General features: G+C 53.2%; 10 protein-coding genes across 10 annotated transcripts; 4 read left to right on the plus strand and 6 right to left on the minus strand.

Moving 5' to 3' along the window:
- Positions 1-357: 357 nt before the first annotated feature.
- Positions 358-1,948, plus strand: CTAM01_11585 (uncharacterized protein; the record flags this gene model as incomplete). Its single annotated transcript, XM_060527596.1, has 2 exons — positions 358-1,326; positions 1,517-1,948. The coding sequence occupies 2 exons, from the start codon at positions 358-360 to the stop codon at positions 1,946-1,948; spliced, it is 1,401 nt and encodes a 466-aa protein (XP_060377764.1).
- Positions 1,949-2,106: 158 nt separating this feature from the next.
- On the minus strand, positions 2,107-4,161 carry CTAM01_11586 (uncharacterized protein; the record flags this gene model as incomplete). The annotated part of the gene is made up of 1 exon (XM_060527597.1): positions 2,107-4,161. The coding sequence occupies one exon, from the start codon at positions 4,159-4,161 to the stop codon at positions 2,107-2,109; it is 2,055 nt and encodes a 684-aa protein (XP_060377765.1).
- Positions 4,162-5,008: 847 nt separating this feature from the next.
- On the minus strand, positions 5,009-6,200 carry CTAM01_11587 (short-chain dehydrogenase; the record flags this gene model as incomplete). Its single annotated transcript, XM_060527598.1, has 2 exons — positions 5,009-5,123; positions 5,185-6,200. The coding sequence occupies 2 exons, from the start codon at positions 6,198-6,200 to the stop codon at positions 5,009-5,011; spliced, it is 1,131 nt and encodes a 376-aa protein (XP_060377766.1).
- Positions 6,201-6,780: 580 nt separating this feature from the next.
- On the minus strand, positions 6,781-8,398 carry CTAM01_11588 (uncharacterized protein; the record flags this gene model as incomplete). Its single annotated transcript, XM_060527599.1, has 3 exons — positions 6,781-7,430; positions 7,496-7,801; positions 7,900-8,398. The coding sequence occupies 3 exons, from the start codon at positions 8,396-8,398 to the stop codon at positions 6,781-6,783; spliced, it is 1,455 nt and encodes a 484-aa protein (XP_060377767.1).
- Positions 8,399-9,741: 1,343 nt separating this feature from the next.
- Positions 9,742-12,570, plus strand: CTAM01_11589 (uncharacterized protein; the record flags this gene model as incomplete). The annotated part of the gene is made up of 2 exons (XM_060527600.1): positions 9,742-10,128; positions 10,207-12,570. 2 exons carry the CDS (start codon positions 9,742-9,744, stop codon positions 12,568-12,570), a joined length of 2,751 nt encoding a protein of 916 aa, XP_060377768.1.
- Positions 12,571-12,663: 93 nt separating this feature from the next.
- On the minus strand, positions 12,664-14,658 carry CTAM01_11590 (aldehyde dehydrogenase; the record flags this gene model as incomplete). The annotated part of the gene is made up of 4 exons (XM_060527601.1): positions 12,664-13,681; positions 13,751-13,913; positions 13,987-14,186; positions 14,285-14,658. The coding sequence occupies 4 exons, from the start codon at positions 14,656-14,658 to the stop codon at positions 12,664-12,666; spliced, it is 1,755 nt and encodes a 584-aa protein (XP_060377769.1).
- Positions 14,659-16,236: 1,578 nt separating this feature from the next.
- Positions 16,237-18,371, minus strand: CTAM01_11591 (alpha amylase; the record flags this gene model as incomplete). The annotated part of the gene is made up of 7 exons (XM_060527602.1): positions 16,237-16,261; positions 16,314-16,828; positions 16,891-17,272; positions 17,326-17,733; positions 17,792-17,839; positions 17,901-18,217; positions 18,306-18,371. The coding sequence occupies 7 exons, from the start codon at positions 18,369-18,371 to the stop codon at positions 16,237-16,239; spliced, it is 1,761 nt and encodes a 586-aa protein (XP_060377770.1).
- Positions 18,372-18,915: 544 nt separating this feature from the next.
- On the minus strand, positions 18,916-21,207 carry CTAM01_11592 (alkaline proteinase; the record flags this gene model as incomplete). The annotated part of the gene is made up of 6 exons (XM_060527603.1): positions 18,916-19,053; positions 19,149-19,351; positions 19,420-19,474; positions 19,587-19,892; positions 19,959-20,178; positions 21,155-21,207. The coding sequence occupies 6 exons, from the start codon at positions 21,205-21,207 to the stop codon at positions 18,916-18,918; spliced, it is 975 nt and encodes a 324-aa protein (XP_060377771.1).
- Positions 21,208-21,843: 636 nt separating this feature from the next.
- On the plus strand, positions 21,844-22,976 carry CTAM01_11593 (uncharacterized protein; the record flags this gene model as incomplete). Its single annotated transcript, XM_060527604.1, has 4 exons — positions 21,844-21,870; positions 21,932-22,117; positions 22,191-22,522; positions 22,583-22,976. 4 exons carry the CDS (start codon positions 21,844-21,846, stop codon positions 22,974-22,976), a joined length of 939 nt encoding a protein of 312 aa, XP_060377772.1.
- Positions 22,977-24,098: 1,122 nt separating this feature from the next.
- Positions 24,099-26,132, plus strand: CTAM01_11594 (major facilitator superfamily transporter; the record flags this gene model as incomplete). The annotated part of the gene is made up of 5 exons (XM_060527605.1): positions 24,099-24,489; positions 24,543-25,559; positions 25,613-25,691; positions 25,753-25,817; positions 26,035-26,132. The coding sequence occupies 5 exons, from the start codon at positions 24,099-24,101 to the stop codon at positions 26,130-26,132; spliced, it is 1,650 nt and encodes a 549-aa protein (XP_060377773.1).
- Between the last annotated feature and the right edge of the window lies 1 nt (position 26,133).

The raw sequence follows: 26,133 nt of genomic DNA on the forward strand, positions 1-26,133 counted from the left end.
CACCTGAATACTCGTGTATTCGCTAAGTGGCTGGAACGCCCGAGTATTCCTCAAAATTAGAGGAAGGAGCGAGGTGAACGTGATTGAAGTCTTGGATTAAGCGAGCAACTCCAGATGAAATCGCGGTTCTTCACTTCACCTTCGTCTAGGGCTTCTGCCTCACTTCCTTTCTAGATAGTTCACGGTCGCTCCTTTCTTCTTGTGGAAATATTCTCAACCTTCTCCTTCAACCCATTCTTCTTCCTTCCTGCCCTTATATTGCAACCTTTCCTTTCCCACTAATCCTTTCACTTCACACAAGCGACCGTGAGTCCCTGAATCTCGGTCCCCAATCTTTCCTCCTCCGATCACAAAGCCATGGACTTCGACAACGACGAGTCGCTCTTCGGATCTTCTCCTCCAACTTCAGCGACGTTGGGGTCTCACTTCGCTGTCAGAGATCCGATCCCTCTCTGCTTGCCCGGAATGGGCACAACTCAACTACCGAATGCCAACAGTGCTCCTGCGCAGGCGCAGGGCGCAGCCTCGAGTTTACAAGTCCCTCACATGCCTCATCAAGTACTTGGCATCGAGAACAACCCCCTGGACGTTCCTTCCAGACCACAGACACCCGCACAGAGACGGGTTTCACGAAAAACCTCAAAGCCCTCTTCCTCTCGAAGAAGCTCTTCATCTCAGAAAGCTCCCATCTCCGCGATTAACCCCGGCGTTCCCGTTCGACTGATTCCAACATTGCCAGGCTCCTCAGCTCCCACAGCAGAGACTCCTCTGTTCGCTCCGCCAATTGCACCGGGTCACAGTACCTTGCCCCCTTTGCCGGCATCGCTCCTTCTGTCACCTTCACCGCCCGTTCTGAATGGGAATGGCGCACCCTTGGCCTTAGGTGTTGGTGAAGCATCTTCGAGCCAGAAGTTGTGTACCAAGTGCCACAAGTCTAAGCCGCAATCGGAATTCTCTTCCATGACCAATATGGGTCTGATAAGGGAGCGAAGCCAATGCGAGCCGTGTCGCAGGAAGAGAAGGGAGTCATCGGCTCGATACAAGCTTCGCAAAGAAAAGGCTGAGACTCAGGCTGAGGACAACCAAGAGCAGCTTCAGCAGCAGCAACTTCCACAGGGTGGCATGGCGCAGTGTCCTTATCATGGCTTAAGCGAGCACCAGCCGACTCGTTCTTCTCATCCATTGACAGAAGTGGTTGGTCTTGAGCAGGCAACTGAATCCAGCCCTATGCATGGCGTCGCCACGGCGAACACAATGCTTGGCTTCAATTCTACTACAGAGCTTATGAGAGAGGCAAGTCCCATAATTGACAAGTTTGTCCCCAAGGTTGGCTGACAGTATCATGCCAGACATTCGCTCCCAACGCACTGATCACAACCCAACATGATCCAATCGACTTGACGTCTCCAACTTTTTCTTCCTTCTTCGACTGGCCAGCAGCCCAGGAACCAGAACAGGTATCTCACCATACCCTCTCCAATTCGCCCAAGTCCACGTGCTAACGTATCATTCACAGGGCGTCGACATTGAAGCCGATATGGCATTCTGTGGATTTCAGTCGTCGAAGCAAATGGCGTCGCCGAGCTTAGTTCTCCCGCAAGAGACTGGCGTGGAGGCTGGACTTCCCCCAACTCAAGATCACACAAGCGAACTCTACGACATTGTGAGCGTCAAGACGCTTAAGACTCCCTTGACCAAGAATGCCGAGGCCTGGCTTCTCAACCACGAGAAGCAAAAGTTCAAAGAAGGCCGCGAAAAGTGTGAGTGGATGAAGACGCAGGAGAAGAAGACTTTGGTGGCGTGCTGGGAGAAGAGACAAGCCTCGATTGTTCTTGGACTTGTCGAAGTGCCTGGCTCTGATCTTCAACCCATGATTGGCTATTCCTACGCCGAGGGTTCGCACCAGAATCTGCCTGGTGCTTACCCAGATGACTATGATTGGCATTGAACTGGGCTGGACCCTTGAGACCATTGAAGCAGAAGATGATGAATGGTTCGAGATGACTCTTTGTGTTTCGTTGGCGTTGTCTTTTGGGAATGAAATGGAAGATGAGGCATTGGCAGGACGGATCTCAGATTAGTTCCATAGTGGAAACAACGATTGTATCATACAAAAGTTCGCGAACCAGTAGTGACAGGCCCCAAGACTCCCAGCTTAGTCAACTCTTCGACAAGATTAAACAAGACAAAATCGCACCCCCTCCTGGCCACCATATTGATAGTCACAGGCATCATTTCTTCTCGCTGGGTGATGTTGCTGTAGTAAGGCACCTGACCAATTGGAATGGTGAAGTCTACGCTTCCAAAGTAGGACGCAAGGGAAGAAGCAGCTCCTCGAGTTCCAGGACCATCAGGTAAGGCAGCGCCGGGGGACTCATTCAACTCAGCCTCTCTGAAGGAGGGAAGCCCGCCCGTGCCGATGTCGTAGATCATGATGGACCCAGAGCAGCTTTCGGTCGTATTGAACAAGACCTCACGATGCCAGGCCTCGGAGTCCTGGCGTCTGCGGTCAAGCGCTTCGGTATGACCTTCGGCGTCTAGGGTGAAATTCCAGAAAGAAGTTCGGTACGGTCTATCAAGAGAAGGGAAACCAGGGCTGTAGTGTGCAATCAGAGGTGTTGCCACAACTTTGAGCTGTGTGTAGGTCCAGATTGTACCCAGGTCAGCCAGAATTCCGTCAAGATCCCGACCAGTCACGGTCTCGACCCTTTCCGTGATGTTGACTTTCGACACCATCAAGTCCATGACCTTGCTGACCCGGGCCAGGAAGCTCTGAAGAACGGCTTCGGCAGCGGGGTTCTTCAGCGGAAGATAGTCGGTGGGATACAAAATTCGCCTCGGAAAAGCACGAGAATCCGGAACCACAAGCTCGGGTAGCCCATTGAGGCTGCTATCTTGGTGAAGTGAAGGGTCGTACCAGAGCTTAGCGAACTTCACCCAGTCCTGAGGATCACGTGCAAATACACCGCCCGTGTCGGCACCATAGGAAATAGGCATGACTCCGTCCAAAACCATGAGACCTTGCGATGGGCGGTTTCCAAAGGTACCCGAGAACGCCGCCGGTTGGCGCATAGACTGGCCAGTGTCCGACCCGATGGCGAAGTCGAGCCAGTCGTAGGCGGCAATGGAGCAACCACCACCAGCAGACGACGCCGAGCAACTGAGATATCCGTCACCGCGGGGGTTCTGAGGGTAGTACACGTCGGTCCACTCCCACGCGTGAGCCGCAGATGCGAATTGGGACGTTTTCTGCTTCCCCACGACCGTTCCGCCGAGGTCAATGATGCGCTGGATAGAAGGAGCGGTTGCGTCCGCTTTGGTGGTCATTTGCGTCCATGCCTTGCTTCCTAGCGTAGACTTAAGTCCCTTGACGTCGTAAATATCCTTGACGCCAATCCTTGTCCCAGAGAGAGGCCTAGAGTCGGCTGCGGTGTAGAGGCGGGATGGGACGGGGATCAAGGGATAGCCCCAATCAGCGTCGGTTAGGCTAAGGACCTTGTAGCTTCCGTTGGATTCGTAGATTCCATGGACAAAGTCACTGTAAGTATCCGTGTAGAGACGGAAGACTTTCGAGAGCGTAACCGTATTGCCATCGGACTCCAAGAATAACGGGCCGGGAGGCGGCATGGGCGACTCAAATTGGGAAGAGGCTGGTAGCATGAGAACTTGCGCATCAATAGATACCACGAATGCTGTGGCAGCATCATCAAGCCTCGAAGAGCAATTGGAGCTCAGGATGATGGTCTCGAGGAAGTCCTCCGAGAATACATCATCTTCGGCCAGGTAGCGCGCAATCGTATCTTGGAGGTACCGACCAGTGATGACGGGGTTAGTTGCGACGATATGAGTTGCCGGAGCGGTGGTTGCTTTGAGATTTGCAGCTGCGAGAGCGAGTGATGAGGCGGGCGTTGCCAAGTAGCTCTTGTTGCCGAGTTGGAAGACTTGATCTAAGCCATTGATGGTGTGAGTCAAAACCAGGGGACTTCTTTCAACGAGAGCAGCAGCAATGCCGGAGAGGCAGACAAAGGAGAGAGCTCGAGCTGCCATCGGAATTATGTCAAGCATGTAGAATTCTGAGATGCTCTGCGACGAGTTACCCAGGAAGCTTGGTAGTATCCATGGCGATAGGAATGCGACACTGTCTGGATATAAATGCTCCATGACTGATGTATCTCACTACCCTCCGCGAAGATGCCTAAGACGATATTGAGGTAGACGTCAAGCTTGCATGAAGCTGCTTCGTTAATAAAGTGATGGTGTGAAGGTATTTCCACTGATAAGGCATGCATGTTATCAGGTCGGTCTCTCCCCGCTTACCTCGCTAAGACCCCGCGCCTCGGAATGGGAGCACCTGTCCTACTGCGTGGTATGGAGAGAAGATCGACGTCCTCCATGATTTGCCAATTGCTCAACAACGTCCGAATATCGGCTTTATGGCCCAAATGTCGGGAACATTTCTTGTTGTCTCATTGAACAGGCTTATCTCACCCCGCAAAAGTCACTCAAGCACGACAATCCACCCCCACCGGGCGGAATATACATTCCGAAACATTTAAGTGGGCATGATGAGCAGTGCAATCAATAACTTCACTCTTAGCTCTCTGTCCCGGCTACAGAGACGACCGGCGACTGCAATAACCTTCAGATCCCGTTATCTTTCCTATGATATAGATAAGCTTCAACCCATAAGATAGAGAATCCACCGTTATGTAAAGCAATCGAGTCAGATTCGACTACATTTGTCAATTTCGGTTAGGAATCTAAGTTCAATTCTGATGCGTGCGCGACTAAGAGCAAAAGAAATCTGCTACGAAGAAATGAGGCAGAAATGGTAAAGATCGGCAAAAAGCAGCCCGGGTCTATACCGTAGGACGGTATCGTACGTGCAGGCTGGCTGGCTGGCATCGTCTTACACTAGAGTACCTAAGTTGCGCACTCGCGCACTCTCAGCCACGACAACACGGGATAACATAGCTTCCGGAAGAAGTTTGGGGAGCCCAAGTTCGATCTACGACGCTTTCAAGATGGATCGAACGCCTGCAAAGTCAAGCTCTTGTAGTGTCTCTTCCCAAAGACGATCTGTAACAGTGATGCCCTCGGAGGTATAGAGAAACGCAGCAAACCTAGAGCTTATTAGTGGTCTGGTACAATGAGGGAACTCGCGTTTGAGACAAACGAACGTACGGATGAATTTTCCAGCTCATAAGGAAACACCCATGAGACTCTTTGCCTTTGTTGACAATGGCATCAACAAAGCAAGAGGCACCTACTCGTGGCGTTCGTCCAGTCGTTGTCCCAAATACCACGACTCCCAACTTCATGATGCCCTGTGCATCTCGGGCTAGGTTTGTGCCTTTGCACCACGCCGGATCTGCGAGGTTGACAATTACATCGTCAGCCGAAACATAATCTACCAGTTTCCAGAGAAACATGTGAGCGAGCAGCTTCGAAGTATTATAGGCTTCCCGGCCGTGGATGGCGAAGACTTCGGGATCATCAAAGGATGGGAGGAGAGGGTCGGCAGCTCTATTGGGAAACGCGGCTGCCAACGTTAAAGCTGCGCTGACGATTGTAAGACGCGCGGGGCCGCCATTCTTCTGACGTTTGGCCTTCAGAACAGGGAGAAGAAGTAGGGCGAGGAGCATAGTTGACAGGTAGTTGACTTGAATTGTCTCCTCATGACCAGTGCTAGGGACTTTGGTAAAGGCCATCCGTATCGCTCCGGCATTGAGAAGGGCGATGTCGATGCGATCCACCTCGTTGTCAATGCGACGCACAAAATCTTGGACAGACTCGTAAGACGTCATATCGAGAAGTTGCACGCTGATAGTTGCAGTAGGATATCGGCGACGAAGCTTCGTGGCGGCTTCTTCGCCTCGCTGGAGTGAGCGCACAGCTAGGATCAAGCGGGACAACTCGAGATCTAACAGTTGAAGGGCGGCTTCAAAGCCTAGACCTGTGTTCCCGCCCGTGATAATCGCGGTTTTGCCGGAAAGACTGGTGCCCGGGGCCGGCCATTGCGGCTTCGCACAGAATTGATTGTTGTAGAAGACGCGCCCGAAGGAGAGAGTTGATGGAGGGAGGTCTTTAGAGCCGACCATCGTGATATTAGTGCCGAGGGATTGCGAAACTGAGGTTGCCTGGATTGGCTGATACGTGAAATTCAGTAATTGAGGTGCCAATGGAAGAGATAGAACCATGAAGACTGCTCGGCGACCACAAAACTTTTATAGCCATGTTACTGCTCCCTTTGAAGAAATGGTTATTGTTTCTGATAATTCACGTTTCTATCTGCTGACTTATGTCCGGACCAGTTTGTTTGCCTAGTCGGGCATGGTCTGGAAACGGACTTTTGAATCCTGTCAGCCAGATCGACACAACAAGGCACTAGGCCTAGATTGGCGAACAATGTGGTCTAGGCTACTAAGGCTTTGGCGTTGGCCTACGTATGACAATGCTAGGTATATGTAATTATTTGGGACGACTCGGTCCAGACGGACGCGAATGTTTCCGTCTGGATTTGATGCCATACTCTGTCACTTTGGTAATTACTTGTGTCACGCGAACACAGTTTGCAATGTGTCCATGTAGCTATGCGGTCAACAGTGTGTGCCACTGAGAATTCCCTTATTAATACGAGAAACTTCATGCCCTAGCTACGCAACCGACAGTCTGTATGTTTCTCATGGGCCAACCCCTCCCCTGTTAGCACCCATGTAATGGAATTGCAACCCTGAAAGTACCAATACCGCAAAGCTCGCACAGTCTTCGATGGCATGCTTAGACGTGATCAAGCTGCTCTACAAGCTTCTCGTCCTTGGCGACAGCAGCAGCAGCTCCAACAGAATCCTGCATAGCATGAGGCACCAGCTGGTCCCCAAAGAGCTCATCCATCTGCTCAAGCGTTCTGCCCTTGGTCTCCGGGAAGAAGAAGATGTAGCAAATCATGGCGATGAGATTGAAAACGAAGAAGACGTAGAAGTAGCGGAAGCCAATATTAGTCAGGGCCTCCGGGGAGATCTGGGCAAAGATAAGGTTGACGGTCCAGTTGGTGAAGGTGGTGATAGCGTTTCCGAGCGCTCTGACTTCGACAGGGAAGATTTCGGCAGGGTACACCCAACTGATAATGCCCAGCGGGGTGTAGAACATGCTGAAGACGAAGTTCATGGCCACCATACTGCGCAACTGGTTGGCGTTATTCTCGTTGAGATATTGAGCCTGTACTGCATTGACGAGCAGGGCAGCGCCGAGACCGGCCGCAGAGACGATCAGGGGCTTCACTCTACCGACACGGTCGAGGAGCCACAGGCCAATGCTGCAGTAGACGATTGAAAGAGCACCGCTGATGCCGATAATCATTAGAGAGGTTTGGGTATCGATGCCGAGGATCTTGTAGATGCGAGGTCCATAGTAGTTGATCACGTTGATACCTGTTGGCACAGGTATTAGTCCTATGCTTCGACGTAATTCTTCTTTGGGTAAATGGCACGCTTACCTGAGAGGGGCCCAAAGGCTTGTACACCACATCCCAACAAAAGACGCTTGCGCCACGAAGGCTTTGTGATGATGGACTTCCACGAGATATTACCAAGGGCGCGGTCAGCCAAGATGACATCGCGAATCTCGCGGAACTCGAGGTCGATGGTTTCCTCGTCCAGGCCGCTTCGGAGTTTGCCGAGTGATCGACGGGCATCTTCGTGACGGTCTCGCTCCATCAGCCAACGGGGAGACTCTTGGAGGAAGTAGATGCCGGTGACGAGGATGACACCGGGCACAGCCTGGAAGGCGAGTGGGAAGCGCCCTATCCCGTAGTTAGTCTTAATCTTCGTCAAAGGTAGTATTCCACTATCTCTGAGGGCTAAGGCACTAAGAGACCCGGGTAGGAGAAGAGAGGCTTACAAGAAAAGTCAGTCTTGACAAAGGAGCATCCGTATCCAAGCCACTGTGCAACCAAGAATCCCCAACTCAACATCCACTGCAGCAAACCGGACAAGATACCGCGGTACTTGGCTTCCGACAGCTCAGAGGCGTACATGGGAATCGTCGAAGTGACCATGCCGACGGCGGCACCGCCGATGAAGCGGCCAATGATCAGCATGACCATGTTGACGGCACCGGCCTGGAGAGCCGAGCCGAGACACGAAATCACGGACCCGACAAAGATGGTGTTACGCCGACCGATCTTGTTGGCGAAGAGCATGTTGATGATGGTGCCGAGGATGGCACCGCCTTGAAAGGCTGACACGATGCCGCCGGCGACGGTATCTGATGGGTGACGGAAATACTTTTCAAACGAATCTAGAGCGATCGTCGAGGTGATGATACCGGAGTCATAGCCAAAGAGGAAACCTCCGATGGCCAGGAAAACGGCGGACAACACCGTCGTGAGGCGACCCATGATTGCCGTATATTGTTAACAGTCCAGCTGTCAATGAGAGACAAACGAGGATTCAAGAACGGATGTCGTCCTTGGGGGCAGAAACCCGGGAGATGTATTAAGGTTAAAATACAACTGGAGGTCAACAAACATGACCAACATCCAGTAACGGACTTGTCAGCTTTCAACTCCCACCGGCGAATGTCCCTGTTCATCCAATGGACGAGATCGAGGTGTCATCCAGTGGGTCTTGGCAGCATCTGAACGGTACTGAACCTGGCCGATCCCCCCCTGAATGTGCTGTCTTTGGAATCTGGGGCCTCCGCACGAACCCAGCAAACCCCAGACAAAGCTGCATCTTTAACCCGACATCACCGAGTGTGGTCGGTGGCGTGTTCAGTACGGATTCTTTTGGGCAGCCACTAGGCATGTTGTGCACTACGGTCGCTGGCAGCTACTACGGATACGTGTACCGCACTTGATGAGGCCGTTGATGTTCGAGGCTCAAAGGGGCCCGGTAAGTGGCGACCCTGGTCCGGAGCCGGCACGGTGGGGGTTCCTCATGGAGAATTCTCATGTCAAGTTTCTAGATCGACCATTGAAGCCAGTGAAGTTGCTCAAAGTACGAACCACTGGCGATGGGAATTTCTGTCGGAGACGGTTACAGACAACAACGACACGGCGACACGCCTAGCACTCTGGGTAGAGACCTCTGCTGGACTAACCCCAAATAAATGTGTGGCTCACTCGGGAAACCCGGTCTAAAAAGCCGTTTCACAGTCGGTAATTCCGAGCCACAAGGCATCAGATCGACACCAACCCAAACGTGTCAGGACTTGTGATTCGGCGACAATGCCTTTACCCCACCCCGGCGACATCTCGGTGCCAATACTCACTATCCAAGTACCGAAGGCCGGGTCTCCACCGGCACATGGCCCTGATCCCTTGGCCAGAAAGACTCGGCGTAAAGATCCGAGGTTCATGGTACCAGCCCGCCGGGTGCTCTATAGACTATACTGGATCCAAGAGGAGGTCTGTTACAAAAGCTCCAGAGTTGCCACTCTTTTCGAGAGAACAACGCACCGAACTTCGGTCATTTCGGTTCATTGTTGACTTAACTACCCCGAGTTATCTGACCACAACCTTTTCGAATGGGGGGCCACAGCATGCGGAACATGCCCGAAACAGAATAGAGATTACAGAAGTTACATGTACCCATGAAGCTCTCTTCTCTAAAGACTTGCCGGGAACCGAGTACTTTTCTAGGTTACTATCCGTAGAAGGCTGCTTTCACTTTCTTTTCGACCGAAGCTGCGGAGGTTACCCTGGAGCCTTACTCCCTTGACAATCGTCGCGCTAGCGTAATGGAAGTGACGCGCTGTGGCATTCATGCCTTTCACGAAACCCTGGGCATCGACGTTGATGAGATCCGGTTCTACTGGGTGGTTCACTCTGAGCTCGAACACGCTTCCCAAAGTGCCTACCGTATCGTCGTTGCTTTAAACGCAACAGCACTCGATGATGGTTCAAGCTCTCAAGTCGTCTGGGACTCGGCCAAAGTCGAAAGCAATGCCCAGAGAAACATTCTCTGCAAGCCGGATGGCGGCTTCAAGTCCGCGTCATTCCACTTCTGGAAAGTGACCGTCTGGGACCAGGACGGACAGGCTTCGTCAAGCGGCGTCAACGAGTTCTTTACGGCGTATCCAAGATCAAGCAGACTTTTGCCGCCGTACAGCATGAACCAAACCTACGTATGTCCGTCCAGCACATGTTATCGTTCCAGAACATAATAACAGCACCTTGCTGACTTCTAACACGAACGAAAACAGATGCCCCATACCAGCCTCATCTTCCGCACCTGGTTCGAAGACGAAGCAAACCGCTGGAAAGGAGTCTGGATCGGCGACAGCAGCGACAAACCCTTCTACCTCCGCAAACACCTCCACCTCCCCCGCAAACCCTCCCGCGCCATCGCCTTCGCCTCCGGTCTGGGCCACTTTAACCTCTCCTGCAACGGCGCTCCCGCGTCGACGCATGTCCTCGACCCAGGCTGGACAAATTACCACCGCACGGTACAGTTCGTCGCCTACGACCTCAGCGATGCGCTGACGCAGGGAGACAACGTTGTCGGCGCGCACGTGGGCAACGGGTTCTACGCCGGTGATAAGGGCGGCGACGATCGCTTCTTTTGGCCCATGTACGAGGATAACACGTACGTGCGGTACGGTAACGAGTTATGCTTCTTTGCGGAGCTGCATTTGTTCTATGAGGATGGGAGTCGGGAGACGGTGATTTCGGGACCGGATTGGAAGACGAGGAAGAGCGCTACCACGTTGGCGAATATCTACGCGTCCGAGGATAAGGATTTGCGGGCGTATCCTAATGGGTGGGATACGTCCGGCTTCGATGACGGGGAGTGGATTGCTTCGACGCCTGTGACCGGGCCGAGGGGAAAACTGAGGTACCAGAGCCAGCCGCCGGTCATACTTCACGAGACGGTCGAGCCGGTTTCGAAGAAGACGTTGGAGAGGGGTGTCGTGACGTTTGACCTGGGGCAAAACATGTCCACCATGATTCGCATCCAAGTCAGCGGCCCGGCCGGCGCACAAGTCATCGTCAAGTTCTCCGAGAGCGTAGACGAGACGGGCCGCGTGCTGATGCCGGACCCCCTTTTCAAAGACTTTGAAACAAAGGTCTTTTCCAAGATCACGCTCGCGGGCATAGGCGACATTGAGACGTGGGAGCCGGACTTTAGCTTCACCAGCGCGCGCTACATCCAAATCGAAGGCGTCTCTTTACAGACGGGCGAAGACCTCCCCGTCGTCCACTCCGTTGTCGGCAGGCACATCTCCTCCGCCTCCCGGAGACTGGGCACCCTCAAGACAGACAAGCCGGACGCGAACGCCCTCATAGACATGTGCTACTGGTCCTTTGTCAGCAACTTGTTCAGCTACCACACCGACTGCCCGCAAATCGAGAAGTTCGGCTGGCTGGAAGTCACGCACCTCCTCGCGCCGGCGACGCAGTACATCCGCGACATCGAGGCCCTGCACTCCAAGATCCTGGACGACATCGCAGACGCGCAGGAGTCCGACGGGCTCGTGCCGACGATGGCGCCAGAGATTCGGTACATGTGTGGTCCGCTGCACGATACGATCACCTGGGGCGGGGCGGTTGCCTTGATCCCAGAGATTCTGAAGAAGTATTACGGCTCGACGCATACGTTTGCGAAGCTGTATCAGCCTTGTGTGCGGTATATGGAGTATCTCCGGACAAAGGAACGTCAGGGGGGTTTGATCGAGCACGGATTGGGTGATTGGGGCCGCGATATCGCGTTTGGGAACCACCAGGCCAACATCGAGACGGCGATCTACTACAAGTGTCTCCGCAACGTCGAGTTAATGGCCAAGGAACTCGGCTACGCGAACGACGAGAAAAGGTGGCGCGCGTGGGCTGACCGCATCTACGAGACGTACAACCGCCACCTCCTCGTCACCGACAAGACGGAACACCCTTATGCCTTCTACACCTCCCTCGACGAACCCGGAACCCACGACCGGACGATGATCGCGCAGGCTATGGCGCTGCAGTTCGGCCTCGTCCCGGAAGAGCACGTAGCGGACGTCCAACAAGCCTTCCTGGACGACGTGGCAGACTGTCGGATCCGCGCTGGCGAGATCGGGCTCAAGTGGCTCTGGAACACTTTTACCGACGTCGACCGCCCGGATATCGTGATGGCGATGGCGCGGCAGGAAGAGCACCCGTCGTACATGCGCTTCCTCCGCCGCGGGGAGACGACTCTGAATGAGTTTTGGCAGGATGCGTGCCGGAGTAAGTGCCACGACATGCTGGGCACGATTTACGAGTGGTTTTACGAGGCTGTGTTGGGGGTGCGGGTCGAGGAGGATGGGTATAAGACGTGGAGTGTCAAGCCGCCGTTGAGGGCCGAGTTTGATTTTGTGGAGGGGACGTTTGAGTGTCCGTATGGGTTGATTGAGGTTACGTTCAAGCGTGAGGGCGGGGAAGTGAAGATGAGGGTTGTTGTGCCGACTAGTACGAAGGGGACTTTGGTGTTACCGAGGGATGAGAGCGCGGTTGAGATTAGAAGGGAGGGGGGCGCGGGTGTGAAGGGTGCGTCTGGGAAGAGGGTGACGCTGCTGCCAGGTCGGTATGATTTGGTTCTGCAGCCATAGAATGTGCGAGGCATCGATGAATACAAAAAGCATGATCATAAAGTTGTTGATTGCGTCATTTTCATCTTCCTGATAAAACCTACTCGAAACACTTCACAGCCTCGTGCCCATGTTGACGTGGACAGCCTTGATCTGACTATACGCCTCCAACCCAGCCTCGCCCAACTCCCTTCCAATACCACTCTGCTTGACACCTCCAAACGGCACGCGCGGGTCGCTGTCCTGGGTGCTGTTAACCCACACCATGCCCGCCTCAATCTCGGACGCAACACGGTGCGCCCGCTCGACGTTCTGCGTGAAAACCGCGGCGCCGAGCCCGTACTGGCTGTTATTCGCCAACGCGATCGCCTCCTCCTCGGTCTTGAAGCGCGCAATCACCACGACGGGCCCGAAAATCTCCTCGCCCCATACGCGCATCGACGTCGTGACGTTTGTGAAGACGGTGGGCGCGACGAAGAAGCCCTTGCCCTTGCCGCCAATGTTGAGGGGTTCTCCGCCCGCGGCGAGGGTGGCGCCCTCGTTCTTGCCAATGTCGATGTACTCGAGCACGCGCTCGAACTGGACCTTGGAGACCTGGGGTCCCTGGTAGGTGTCCTTGTCCCACTGGCTGCCGACTTTGCTGGTCGCCTTGAGGGTCTTGAGGAACTTGGGGATGAACTCGTCGTAAATATCCTCCTGGACGAGGATGCGGGAGGTGGCGGTGCAGATCTGGCCCTGGTTGGACATGATGCCCATGTGGGACCACTTGACAGCCTGCTCGAGGTCGGCGTCGCCAAAGACGAGGAGCGGGGACTTGCCGCCGGTCTCGAGGGTGATGTTCTTGAGCGTCTTGGCGGCCTCGCCCATGATGGCGCGAGCCGTGGCTGTGCTGCCTGTGAAGGCGACCTTATCGACGAGAGGGTGGCTGACGAGGGCGCCGCCGGCGACGCGGCCGAGGCCGTTTACAAAGTTGACGACGCCCGGGGGGAAGCCGGCTTCCTTGATGAGAGTGCCGAGGTAGAGGATGCTCAGCGGGGTCTGCTCTGCGGCTTTGAGGACGACTGTGTTGCCGCAGGCGAGGGCTGGGCCGAGTTTCCAGGTGGCCATGCTGAGGGGGTAGTTCCAGGGGATACTGGACTGTTATTAGTCTTGGTTCGTTTCCGCGGATGGGCATGGCTGTCTGAAGCGGGGGGTGGCTTACACTTGGGCGACGACGCCAATGGGCTGACGAAGGGTGTAGGCGAACTTTTGGGGGATGCTGGTGATGGTCTGGCCGTAGGTCTTGTCGGCCCAGCCGGCGTAGTAGCGGATGACGGTGACGCACTCGGAGAGGTCAATCTCGAGGGCATCGGCGTACGTCTTGCCTGTAGGTTGCGTCAGTTCTCCATCTGGCCTAGGGGTAGAGCGGGAGCGAGAATGTCAAAATTGCGAGCATACCATTGTCCCATGCATCGATGGTAGCAAGAGTCTCCTTGTGCTGCTCAATCAGATCGGCGAGCTTGTACATGAGGGCGCCACGATCCGTGGCCGAGATGCCCTTCCAGGACTCGTGTCTCAGCGCTGCGTGTGCGGCCTTGACGGCCTTGTCAATGTCTTCGACCTCAGCAGCCTGGACGGATGCAATCTTTTCTTCGGTGCTGGGAGGTGAGGTTGTCAGTGTCTTCATCCAAAGCAGGAGGGAATCGCATGTGATGCACAGGGAGAATGAGGGATGAGGGATCGAGTAACAACTCACGCAGGGTCTATCGAGTCAATGAGCTCGCCCTTGGCAGATTTGACAAACTCATTGTTGATGAAAAGGCCGGTGGGCTGGGTGTACTTGACGCCGTTGGGGGCCGTCAGCTCAACGGAGAGATCGGACATTGCGGCGATGTTGTTGACAATGTTTGACTGGCGATGGTGAGGGGTCGATGAGAAGAAGCGACGCGCCGCTGGGTGTCTTTGGCGTGGTCTTTTCGCGTGAGGGTCGAGGTTGAGGTGGCGTTGTCGGATCAGGGGGGTATCACATAATCGAGACCGACAAGGAAATGAACAAGTTGAGAGAAGGGGTTTGGCAAGTGAAGAGGAATCGCGAGCGATGCGCAGGCGAAGGGGAGGAGAGGAGAGCATCTTTTTCTATTTGCTCCAGCTTCTGGTGTGCGAATGCGCCGGCGGCCATTGGAAGGCCGACGATAGGAGCTTTCGAATTGGAGGGGTCGTTGATGGGTGGATTGTGTGGATGTGGGCAGTCAGCGTAGCACAGCAGATCGGAGCGAGCTTCCAGTCCAATCGAAGCTCAGTGTAGCTACTCCGCATTCACTTACTGCATTCGGCCCAAGGGGGGGGGGGGGTGGGGGGATGTTTGGAATGGGGGCATCCACGGATGGAGCCTGGCATCTCGGATGGTGTTGGAACTTGGAGCTTTGGAGGAAGAGAGAGAGGCTGGAGCCTCGAGCATGAAATTGAAGCCCCCACGGCGGGGATGCCTGACGTGCGGAACCGCTCTGCCGTGTTTTTCCCATCGGCGATAAGACATCTGTGGAGTGCTACGGAGTAAAGAACCACTGAATGGTGCACAACGCGGGGATTGAGTCGTGGACTTTTCGGGGATGCACAAGTATATCAACCGAGACCTGTATCTAAGTCATACCTCTTGTCGCCGAAACCTCAGATACCCCGGCTTTTAAGCTTTCTTGAACATCATGTGCCGGACAAAAGGGATTCAATCTACGGATCCTCAACACTGGAATAAGGCTGAAGAGGCACAGGGTCCAGGGGGCACGTTGCGGCTTTCGGCTTTTACCAACGAGCCCAATTCCCTCTGTCCGATAAGTGCGATGTTCAAGACTCTTCACAGTGATTTTGGCCTTCTCGCCGACAGGTCAGCAGCAACAGCGGTCATAGCTGAAGAACAAGTCTCAATGATCTGTTAGTGATTCGCCCGAGGATACAACCTTCAATGTTTTTGTCATGAGATACACCCGTTATGTAATCACCCAGAACTCGCTCGACAATCGCATGCAAAAGATGCCAAATTCTTACCATAAACGCACAAGCTCGACTTTGCGTGCTTGGAGAAACGGGTGGGTCCCGTCTAACCGGGCCGGCCCCGCCCCGCCGTACCCAGGGGATTAGCTCCGTCCGGCCCGGTCAGGACGCAGAAGAATAATCACGGATAGAATAGAAACCACAATGACAAACACAAAGCCCATACCGAGTAAGGATCAGAGTGATACTTGGACTTCCTGCGCCGCCGGCCTGACGTACTATGCCCCCGCACTTACTAGATATGAGGTACTGATATTGAGGAGACGAGTAGGTTTGTCTTCGGGTCCGGGCTACGGGCCCACCTCTCGGCCGCCTGCTTCCCCGCAGTCTTCTCGCGAGCCTCCATCCCGTCACCTATGGGGAGCATGTGCATTGTCTGCAGAGATATCTGTGGCTACGATCTGTTGGAGTGTGTATCTCAAGTGCTGTGGCGCGGAAGAGACGTAAGGGTTGACAGGCATACCTGTCATGAACGCAAGAGCACTTGAAGAGCCCGGAGGCGCAAACCTGAAGAGGACTATTGTTCCTGCTTCCGACCATGTAATTAAACTTGTTGTATTTCCATCAAGCACATACTTGTGAAGCATAAAATCTACGGCTACTTGGTAGCTATTCTAGAAAGTCCAATTCTTCCGCCCGCCTGATTCCATGATATCTACTCTATTCCTCGTAAATGTTGGAGTCACTGTCAAGGTTAGCCCACATTCGTTTCTTCCATAAGAGTTATGAATACTCACAATTCTTCGTTGAACTTGTCCCTGCCGTCAGCATTCTTGTTGACAAAGATGCTCACCGAGGTACCAGAGCACACGAACTCGCCAAAGCCGTCGTCGCCAATGGTAACCTCCCTGTCGTTCCAGCCCAAAACATCGGTCCAGACCTCGCTGGCGTGCATCTCACCAACATGCATACGCTTAGATCCCGGTCCGGCGTTGCTAGCCACCACGGCGCAGCCGTAGGGGCGGTCCCAGGTACCGTACTTGACCCAGCCCAGGCACGTCGCGTAGTCAAAGTAGTCGGCCTGCTTGCCATATGCGTAGAGCTTTCTCGCCAGCGTCATCTTGGGCACGGCCCCGCCGCACGAGGGCGGGAAGGGGTGCTCGCCCTTGATGCCGTAAATGTCGCCGTACCAGACGCAGGGGTATCCGTCGGTGCGAAGGAGGATGAGGGCGTATGCGATGGGCTTGAACCAGCCCTCGATCGGGGCCTCCAGGGCCTGGTAGGGTTGCGTGTCGTGGTTCATGACCAAGGTCTGCGTGCCATTAGATTAGGTCAATGTAATAGGAGTAAAGGGAGGATGCTGGTGATGCGTACCACTGCGTTGATGGGCTCCTTCTGCACCAGAGTGCCGTCAAAGACCTTTCTCATGTCGGCGCCGTTGCCCTTGCTGATCTCGCTAAAGTTGTACACCAGAGGCGCATCGAAGAGGGTGAACTGCCTGCCCATGCGCTGCAGGTACTCGGACATGTCGTCGAGACTGTCCTTCCAGAACTCGCCGACAAAGAACCAGCCCTTGCCGTACTCCTTATCCAGCTCGGTGATGAATTGACGCAAAAAGTCCTCACTATAGTGCTTGATGGCGTCGAAACGGATGCCCTGGAGCGGCACCTCCTGGGCCAGCCACTTGCCCCAGTTGAGGACATCCTTGACAACCTCGGGGTGGTCGTAGTCGAGATCAGAACCCATCAGGAAGTCGCTACACATCATTAGCATGGTCTATGACCCAGCCAACGGGATGCCTGATCTTACTAGTTTCCCTTCTCGTCATCGACGCTCTCCGCCCATTGCTGGTCGCCCTTATCGCCCAAGATCTTGTAGATTGCCGTCTTCTCGTTCCTGGCATTGTAGTCGACACCACTGAAGTGATACCAATGGTATTTCTGTTCGCTGTACTTGCCCTTGCGACCAGGGAAGTCGTAGCCGACCCAGGCGTCGATCTCGTACTTGTCGCTCACAAACTTTGTGCGGTCGTCGGAGTCGACCTCGGCAGCGAGACACTTCTCCTTGCGGTCTGCCGCGAACTTGTGGTTGAGGACGGCGTCCCAGTAAATGCCGACGCCGTTGTCCTTGGCGGTGTGCGCCAGCTTCAGAAGTTCCTCCTTGGTGCCCCATTTTGTCGCTACGGATCCCTTCTGGTCGAACTCGCCCAAGTCGTAGCTTTTAGGATGATTAGCAGGATGCGCCGGCTCGGGAGGAAATGAGTCGCAATACGTACAGATCGTAGATGTCGTAGCCGTTTCCAGTCTTTGATGATCCCTTGCACCTAGATCCGGAGTCAATTGAGTCGGTCTTGGTCTTCGCAATTCAATTGAGGTTCGTCTTACGCTGGCGGGATCCAGATGTTATCCACACCGAATCGCTTGAGCTGGGGAACATGCTTCTCGAGGCGGACCCAGTGCTTCTGATCCGCAGGCACATACCACTCGAAGCCCTGCATCATCGTGTGGTTCTCGGGGGTCGGTTCCTGGTCTCCCATGATGGGCGATTGTGCCGTTGCGGCTGACGGCTGGCGGAGGAGTGGATGAAGGGGTTTGGAGGGGTCGAGGAGGGGTAGGACCAGGGTGAATTGGCGACCAAGAGTTTGGGGAAGAGGAAAGATTGAGAAAAGGGAAGAGAGAAGAGATCGAAACAAGACGTCAGGCTGTTGATGAAGAGGTAACTTCCAAACCATATAAGTAGTAATACGTCCTGAATTGCCGACCGCCGAGCTACAGTATGCACGCACCGACTTCTCCTGTCGGTTGGTTCACCAACAGGATCTTACGACGCATCGTAGCTGCTGCGCTGCTCCTCATGCAACACAAAACGCAGGTTGACGCGGCGACTGCGAGCAAATCAAATCTCCGGATCGCAGCATTCCACACGGTAGCTCGAACGCATGGCCAGACACAAAACGACATGCGCTTCTTACGACAACAAAGGGGCCCCTAACCTGGAAAATGGCGCGACGCTAGCAGCATGCCATCAATCCCATGAATCCATGGACGGCTGGCCCGTCGATTCTGTTGGGACTGGCGTCGAATCGCAGCGGAATTCCAGGCGTCTTCTGCCTTGGATTTTCCAACTTGACAGGGAAGTTTGACGTCATGCCGCAGCTGGTGTCCCAGATAAGCCCGCAGGAGCCCGGCGCTTGCGTTCAATTGCTTTGTGTTTGAAAAGGTCTAGACCATCCTGCCTGGAACTTTTCTGAGTTTAATGGGCGGTGGAAGAAAAGACACTAGAGCTTTTGCTGACTACTCATACCGAGGTGAGCTTCGGTGACGGCTCGGGTCTGTGCCCTCACCTTGATCGGAGGCAACTCCGGTGGTCAACATATTCCAGCTAGCACTGTTTAACCCCTCATCGTCGGCCATTCCCATTATATGTAACAAGATTAGGGCTGCCAACTCCAGAATCGGCAACCATGTCCTTGGTAGCAAGCTCCTTGATGCGTGCACCGATCGCCGCCGGTGCGTCCACGAAAGAGCCCTCCGGTCCCTTGAGATACAACGCCAACCCGGAAATGTGTGGTGTTGACATTGACGTTCCCGATAAAAGCTCAATCCATCCTGGTACAGAGAAGTCGATCTCACATCCACCCCAGCAGCAAAGACATCCACAGATGGCCCAAAGTTGGACCATGTAGCTCTAGTGTTGTCAATGTCAATCGCACCAACGGTGAAGGCAGTCGGCGCGCTAGCTGGTGATCTCGTAGAAGCATCCTTTCCATCGTTCCCAGCACCGACGACAACAAAGACGCCCAAGGCTGTGGCTGCGTCGACGGCATCATTCAATGCTGTGGATGTAGCAGTGGCTTGGATTGGGTCAGATGCGAGCGTTCTAATGAAGGAGTACACGACTTACCTAGACTCATACTGACAACAGACTTGCCAGCCCTCGCAGGAGTGTTGGTGATATTCTGTACAGACCACTCCAAAGCCTCGATAATCTTGGCCGTCGTACCATAGGTAAGCAACCCTGGTCGTCTTCACGTCGACAAGGGTCGCATTCTTTGCGACACCGAACCTTACGGATCCAATGGTGCCAGCCACGTGCGTGCCGTGCCCAAAATCGTCGTCGTGAGCAACTTCGGGGAAAACGTTGGTGCCCTTGATCGCGCGTCCCTGGAAGTCAGGATGGGAAATGCGAATCCCGGAGTCGAGAACGTAGGCAAATGTGCCTGTTCCCGCACTCGAGTCGTACTTGTAGGTCTGATGATCCACGTCGGCGCTGGCGAGTTTTGCTCGAGAGGAGAGGCTGGCTAGACCCCAAGGCTGGTCGCTGACCTCGGTGAGAGCTGTCAATGAAGCTTTATGGTCAGGCTCAATTGCGATGACCTGTCTTCTGGTTAGTTATGGGGACATCGTCACGCATTATTATCTCGTCACGTCTGGTAAACGTACCTCATCTTTGGCTTGAATCTCGGCCAACAGCTCTTCGTCAAACTCGCCAGTGTAGGCATGAAAATCCCCGATTCCGAATGTCCTTTCGACTCCACTCGTCTGACGGCAAGACGAACTCCGCCTGTGAGTACCGTGAATCCAATCGAGGTGCTGCTCCACGTCGCGTTTGTCGATGCCTGACTTGAGAATGACGATCCATTTGCCAGGAATTGCAGCCGTGCTTTGTTATTGCTGCGAACGCGGCGCGGCAGCTCCTTGTGCAACAAGAGAGGCGATGGCGATGCCAAAAATACAAACTCATTTCATCTTGAAGCTCTTGAAGATTGTTGATAGCAGAACTTGGATCAATAATATCCAGAACAAAAGCTCAAAACATGAAGCATCGACAACTATACAGTGGTGCAGGATCGGGGGTTTTGGTCATTTAATGCTCCTCTTCGTGGAAGCCATGCCGCGCAAAGGATAATGGTGCCAGGTTTTGTGAGTGGGGGAACATAATGCCAAGTGCTTGGAAAGGTGTCTGTTTGACGACCGGGATAGAATGCAACTTTGAAAGTTCATCTCGCAACCATAGATCTTACGCGAACAGCTCCAAGATATCATTAGAGTAGATAAGGCTCACGATTGTGGAAACTGCCCAAGCTTTGATCCTGACAGAAAGAAATCGAGTAGACTTCACACCCTTCCGTCACCTTCGGTACCTTTTTTTCTCGTGGAAGGTAAGATTATTTGTCCGGTCTCAACCAGCAGGTTTCTCGAAATACCACAACAGGGGATAAGGTCCCCCAAGCTCGCCTTGGTGTGAAATGATGTGTGAATAAGCACTACTTATCCTTCTAAGAATTGGAAAACGTTCGCTCGAGGCTTGGGATAGATCATGCCGTGTTTAATCGTGTGTGAGCATTGGTTAGTCTTATTGGATTCAGAGGTCAGCAAATGCCCTCATGGGATTGAATACTCCAAGACAATAATTGGTAACGTGGACACATGGGATGTGTGGAGAGAACGAGTTGACCCAAACTCGCCTGAGGCAAAGCAATGCCCTTCCAGGACAAGTGCGCGAGTCACGTCGTGGCTTCTTCTTAAGCCCTTCTTTGAAATCAAGCAGTATCTATATGGAAGTATGAATCTTTCCATTGTCGTTGGAAAGAGATGATATTTGACAGGTATCGACGGCCTAATGGGCGCATACATACTCCAAGAGCTCAAACGACCGGCCTCGAAACTGACTAACATCTTCCGCCTTCATGTAAATGCAAAGATAAGATCGGATCGTTACCGAAAGACACCATTTCTCGGTCTGTAATCCGACAGCAAGCAAGATCGGCCAAGAAATTCGATGTAGGTAGTGCTAAAACAGACCAAAGACACTTGGGTCGAATGCTCGGACCTGGACTCCGAAAGCGGGCTTCAAGATCTGTTAGAGTGCGGAGTGGGCCCCGGGCGGATCATCCGAGAGATGCTTATCAGCCATTCTCGGATTGCGGGCCGGCATCGCTGCACCGCATCAGCGTTCGAGCAGAAAGAGGATTGAGGTTGTAAGTAAAAGGTATGGTTCCGTCGATTCGAGCTTAGATTGAAGCTTATCTTTTGTCCACATCATTGATAGGCGATGAGCCATTATCCTCCGCCGGAGATGTTGGCCTCACGGCATCGCCGCATTACGTCGGGTCGCAAGCCGACAAAGGAGGCAAAAATGCGTTTCACGACTTCGAGGAGCCAGACATAAAGGCCGGTAAACGATGGAAGAAAATAAGATGAGTGAATACTGATGAGAATATCAACCTTGATTCGAATCATCATCACGATACCTCGTTTGGCTTGGATCTAAAGCCACTCTTTCACCTACCCACCTAGACCTTCCTCACACAATAACTCACACAATATGCAGAAAATCAAGCCTGTCGGCTGGGTAAGTGGACTGAAGAGCAAAACCTCTAGTTTGCTGGAGTAATACACTAACTAAGAAGCAGTTCGGCCTTGGATCCATGGGTTTGCCCATGGCCATCAACCTGCAAAAGAAGCTTCAATCTCACGGCGCCAACCTGACATTCTCAAACCGCACTGTATCAAAGGGAGCCGCTCTGGTAGAAGCAGGAGCTGTTGCGAAGAATAACATCGTAGAGGTCGCGCAGATATGCGACGATATTTTCACCATGGTCAGTCTCGACATGATACATCACCTTGTCTAAAAGTTCTGCCTTGGGGAATGCCTTCTGACTAACCAAACAGGTCTCGGCAGACGCGGTTCTTCAATCGTTAGTTAAGGAACTCCTCGCAAGCGGCATCGACCTCAACGGCAAGACGTTCATCGACTGCTCCACAATACACCCCGACACGGCGGGATCCGTATCGGAAACTCTGCAAAAGGCCGGCGCCACCTTTATCGCTGCGCCCGTCTTTGGCGCCAACCCGGTCGCTCAGGCTGGAAGACTCATCTTCGCCATGGCCGGCCCCATAGCAGCTATCGAACGCCTTGAGCCCCTGATTGTCGATGTGATGGGCAGGAAAGTCATCAACATGGGCGAGGATGTCAAGAAAGCCCCCATGCTAAAGGTGACAGGGTATGTGGCATAAAGAAGCATGCATGACTCTACGGTGATCGCTGACAGGGCATTTTGCAGGAACGTGCTTCTCGTTGTCTTCCTCGAGGCTATTGCCGAGACGCAGGTGTTGGCGGAACAGAACGGTATTGGCTGCAACGTGATGGAAGATCTCATCTTTGAGAACTTTGGACCGGTATTGGGGAGCTATTCGCGCAGGATGACCAGCGGATCATGGGCTCCCAAGGAGGGAACGGCTGGATTCCTTGTGTCCAACACTATCAAGGACGCGAAACATGCGCTACGAGTCGCCAACGACCTTGGCGTCAGGATGCCGGCGTTGGACATTGCGACAAACAACATGCTCAGCGCAAGGGCGTACGGTGGCGAGAACCTAGATGGTGCGGCTCTTTATGGAACTCTCAGGTCCCAGTCCGGTTTTCCCTTCTGGTCCGAAAACAGTCGTCAAGAGTGAGGAGTCGGGTTTAAATTCATGTTGGAGTGTTGATGATTAGAAGTTATAGACGGGAGCAGATCCTTGGAAGCATAATGATTGCTACGCATGCAGCGCATGGGTTATAATACACGTAGATAGATCACGACAATAGACAAATAACTAAGACTTCTGGGCGGCCTTTTCGATGGTGAGAAACCGAGGCTATAGTCGCGCCTTCATTGCTTGTGGTTAGAGGCTAGCCATGTCTCTACTGGCCCCGGCTCTCCCAACATGCTAGGGGTAAAGCTGAACTTCAGCTTTGTGACCAGACGGAATTACTCTGTAGTTCGTGAAGTTTAGAGGGAAGAAATCTCACGAGGTACTTTTCCTAACAACAAGATTTTCAGCGTGGAATAAACCTCGAACGAATTTCATCATGCTCCAACCAAATTGCGAAATCGGCACCGCTCAATATAAAAGCAGCGCTCGCCTCCCGAACAAAGTTGCCAAGGCGCAGTACCAAGACTACCAAGCAACCGCTAAATACTGCCTGTAGTCTTGTCATTGCAGACTTATCGCAGAAAAAAGCACGTCTTTCTCTTGGTAAATCGCATCATCATCCCGGTATCCCTCCCAATTGCTCTTTTGTCGCTTCTTCTCGTAGCCATCCTCGGGGTTCGAATAGTTCATTCGCTGTCAACAAGGAGCGAACACTGCCACGGCCAAGCACTACCAAGAACACAATTTTGAGGGAATCAGCTGTGATATGGATTTGGCTGGGAATTGCAGTGATGTCTACGGAAACATCATTGGCATCTTGCCATGAAGTGTCGAGCTATCAGTGTTGAGCATACTTGGCAATGTCTTGCCCCTGTTTTTCGTTATTGTTGCCAAATGACCGGGTAGAAGGGATCGAATATCGCGCAAAGTATCTGTCAACCACGGATGGAATATCCAGGCGCGTAAGGCACGAATATTACGCCAACAGTGTCACGCCAATGACTCCATAGTCGTGTTTACTATAGTCAATCTGGACATGTCTATCCTCAAATATCCTGTCCTCGGCCCCCTTGCTTCCGATTTCGAAAAGAGGATTCTTTGCACGAGCTGAGACTGCACGAGAAATCACCTCTTTCGAAAAGCCTATGTGTGCACCTAAGAATGTCCGAGAAGCAAATCGTCGAGCAATCCTCGGCCTCGGCCTCAGAGCCCGAGAGCAAGAAAGACAACGACACGATCAATCTGGAGGCGACAGACGAGGAGATCGAGCGAACGAAGAATCGCATCCTCCGCGAGCAAGCAGACCTTCGCCAGCAGGATGCTCCCATAATCCCCATTCTGTCCTTCTTCAAGAAGAAGAATGGGTATGATCCCAGTGCGATAGCGACACAGCCATCTGTCTACGACCATCCTTCCACTGCGAAGTTCTTCCAGCCACATCCAAAGTATGAGAATCTGCATCGCTTTGATCCGACATTCCGATGGAGCTGGGGCGAGGAGCTGCCCCTGATAACAAAGATGGATTGGCGCGTCACACTATGGGCGTGTCTCGGTACGTGTTACATGGTGTATTAACTCCAATGCTTAGATCTAACGTTACCACAGCATTCTTCGCTCTCGACCTGCCTCGAGGTAATCTAAGTCAAGCAAACTCGGCCTCTTTCCTCGAGAACCTTGGCATGAACACCAACGACTACAACCTCGGCAACACAGTATTCCAAATATCTTTCCTCTGCGCAGAGTTGCCGTCCCAGATGGTCAGTAAGAAGCTCGGCCCGGACCGCTGGATTCCCTTCATCATGTGTTCCTGGAGTCTGGTGTCGGGATGTCAATTCTGGCTTAGTGGTCGAACCTCCTTCCTTGTGTGTCGTGCACTCCTGGGTGTCCTTCAGGGCGGGTTCATTCCCGACGTGGTCTTGTACTTGACGTACTTCTTCAAGTCGACCGAGCTCCCCTTTCGACTTGCCATGTTCTGGACAGTTCGTCGAATAACGGATATCGTCGCACCCCTATTAGCGCTTGGTGTCCTTCGCATGGATGGGATCAACGGCTACGAGGGCTGGAGATGGCTCTTCCTGATTGAAGGGATCATTACACTGTCAATCAGTGTCTGGTCCTGGTTCGCAATGGCGGCTTCACCAACGCAGACAAAGGCTTGGTGGCGACCCAACGGATGGTTCAACGAACAGGAAGAGAAGATCCTGGTCAATCGAATCCTTCGCGACGACCCTTCGAAATGTGATATGCACAATCGGCAGGCAATCACCCCCAAGCTGCTTCTCAAATCTGTCGCTGACTGGGAGCTTTGGCCCATTTACATCTTTGGTCTTCTCTGGGAAATTCCAGCCGGCCCTCCCGACCAATATCTCACACTGACTCTCCGCAACCTTGGATTCAACACGAACGATACTAATTTGCTGAGTATCCCGCCTCAGTTCTTGGGAGCTATTTTCATGTTGATCATGACATATCTGTCCGAGATATGGGACACGAGAGCATTGTTTGGTGCCTTCACGCAGCTGTGGTACCTTCCGAATCTCATAGCTATGGCCGTCCTCCCGGCAGATGCTAGTCCCTGGGCCCAGTACGCTGTTGTCACTGTTCTCCTGTCCTATCCATCGCGTAAGTCTAGGTTCTTTTGAGAACCAAGAAGTGACTTGATCTGACGTTACCAGCCCATGCCATGCACGTCTCTTGGGCGTCTCGAAATTCTCACTCTGTTCGTACCAGAGCCGTTTCCGCGGCTTTGTATAAGTAAGTCAGCACCAAATTCTGCTGAGTTACGAATGTCTAGCTAATGGGTCTACGTTGCCAGCATGATGGTTCAGCTTGCTCGCGTCATCTACTCGAATATTTACCGGGAAGACGATAGACCAGAATGTGAGTGCCGTGGCATAGCTTCATACCTGTCGTGGAAGGCTGACAAGATATGCAATAATGAAGACCGACGTGGCAACCGGGTTTTGATCGGAATATGCTGCATGAACATCTGCGTTTATCTAATCGCTAAGGCATTCTATATGTGGTGTAACAATAAAAGGGAAAAAGAATGGAATGCAATGACGGAAGAGGTAAGCTTCCTAACAGTCCCCTGTAGGGTCCATTGCTAACGGTGGCCTCCAGGAGAGGATTCACTACCTCGAGACGACGAAAGACGAGGGTAGTAACCGTAAGGATATTCGCTTCAAGCACTAGG

Source organism: Colletotrichum tamarilloi (genome assembly GCF_030869305.1).
Source record: "Colletotrichum tamarilloi strain Tom-12 chromosome Unknown Scaffold_64.1, whole genome shotgun sequence".
Lineage (NCBI taxonomy): Eukaryota > Fungi > Ascomycota > Sordariomycetes > Glomerellales > Glomerellaceae > Colletotrichum > Colletotrichum tamarilloi.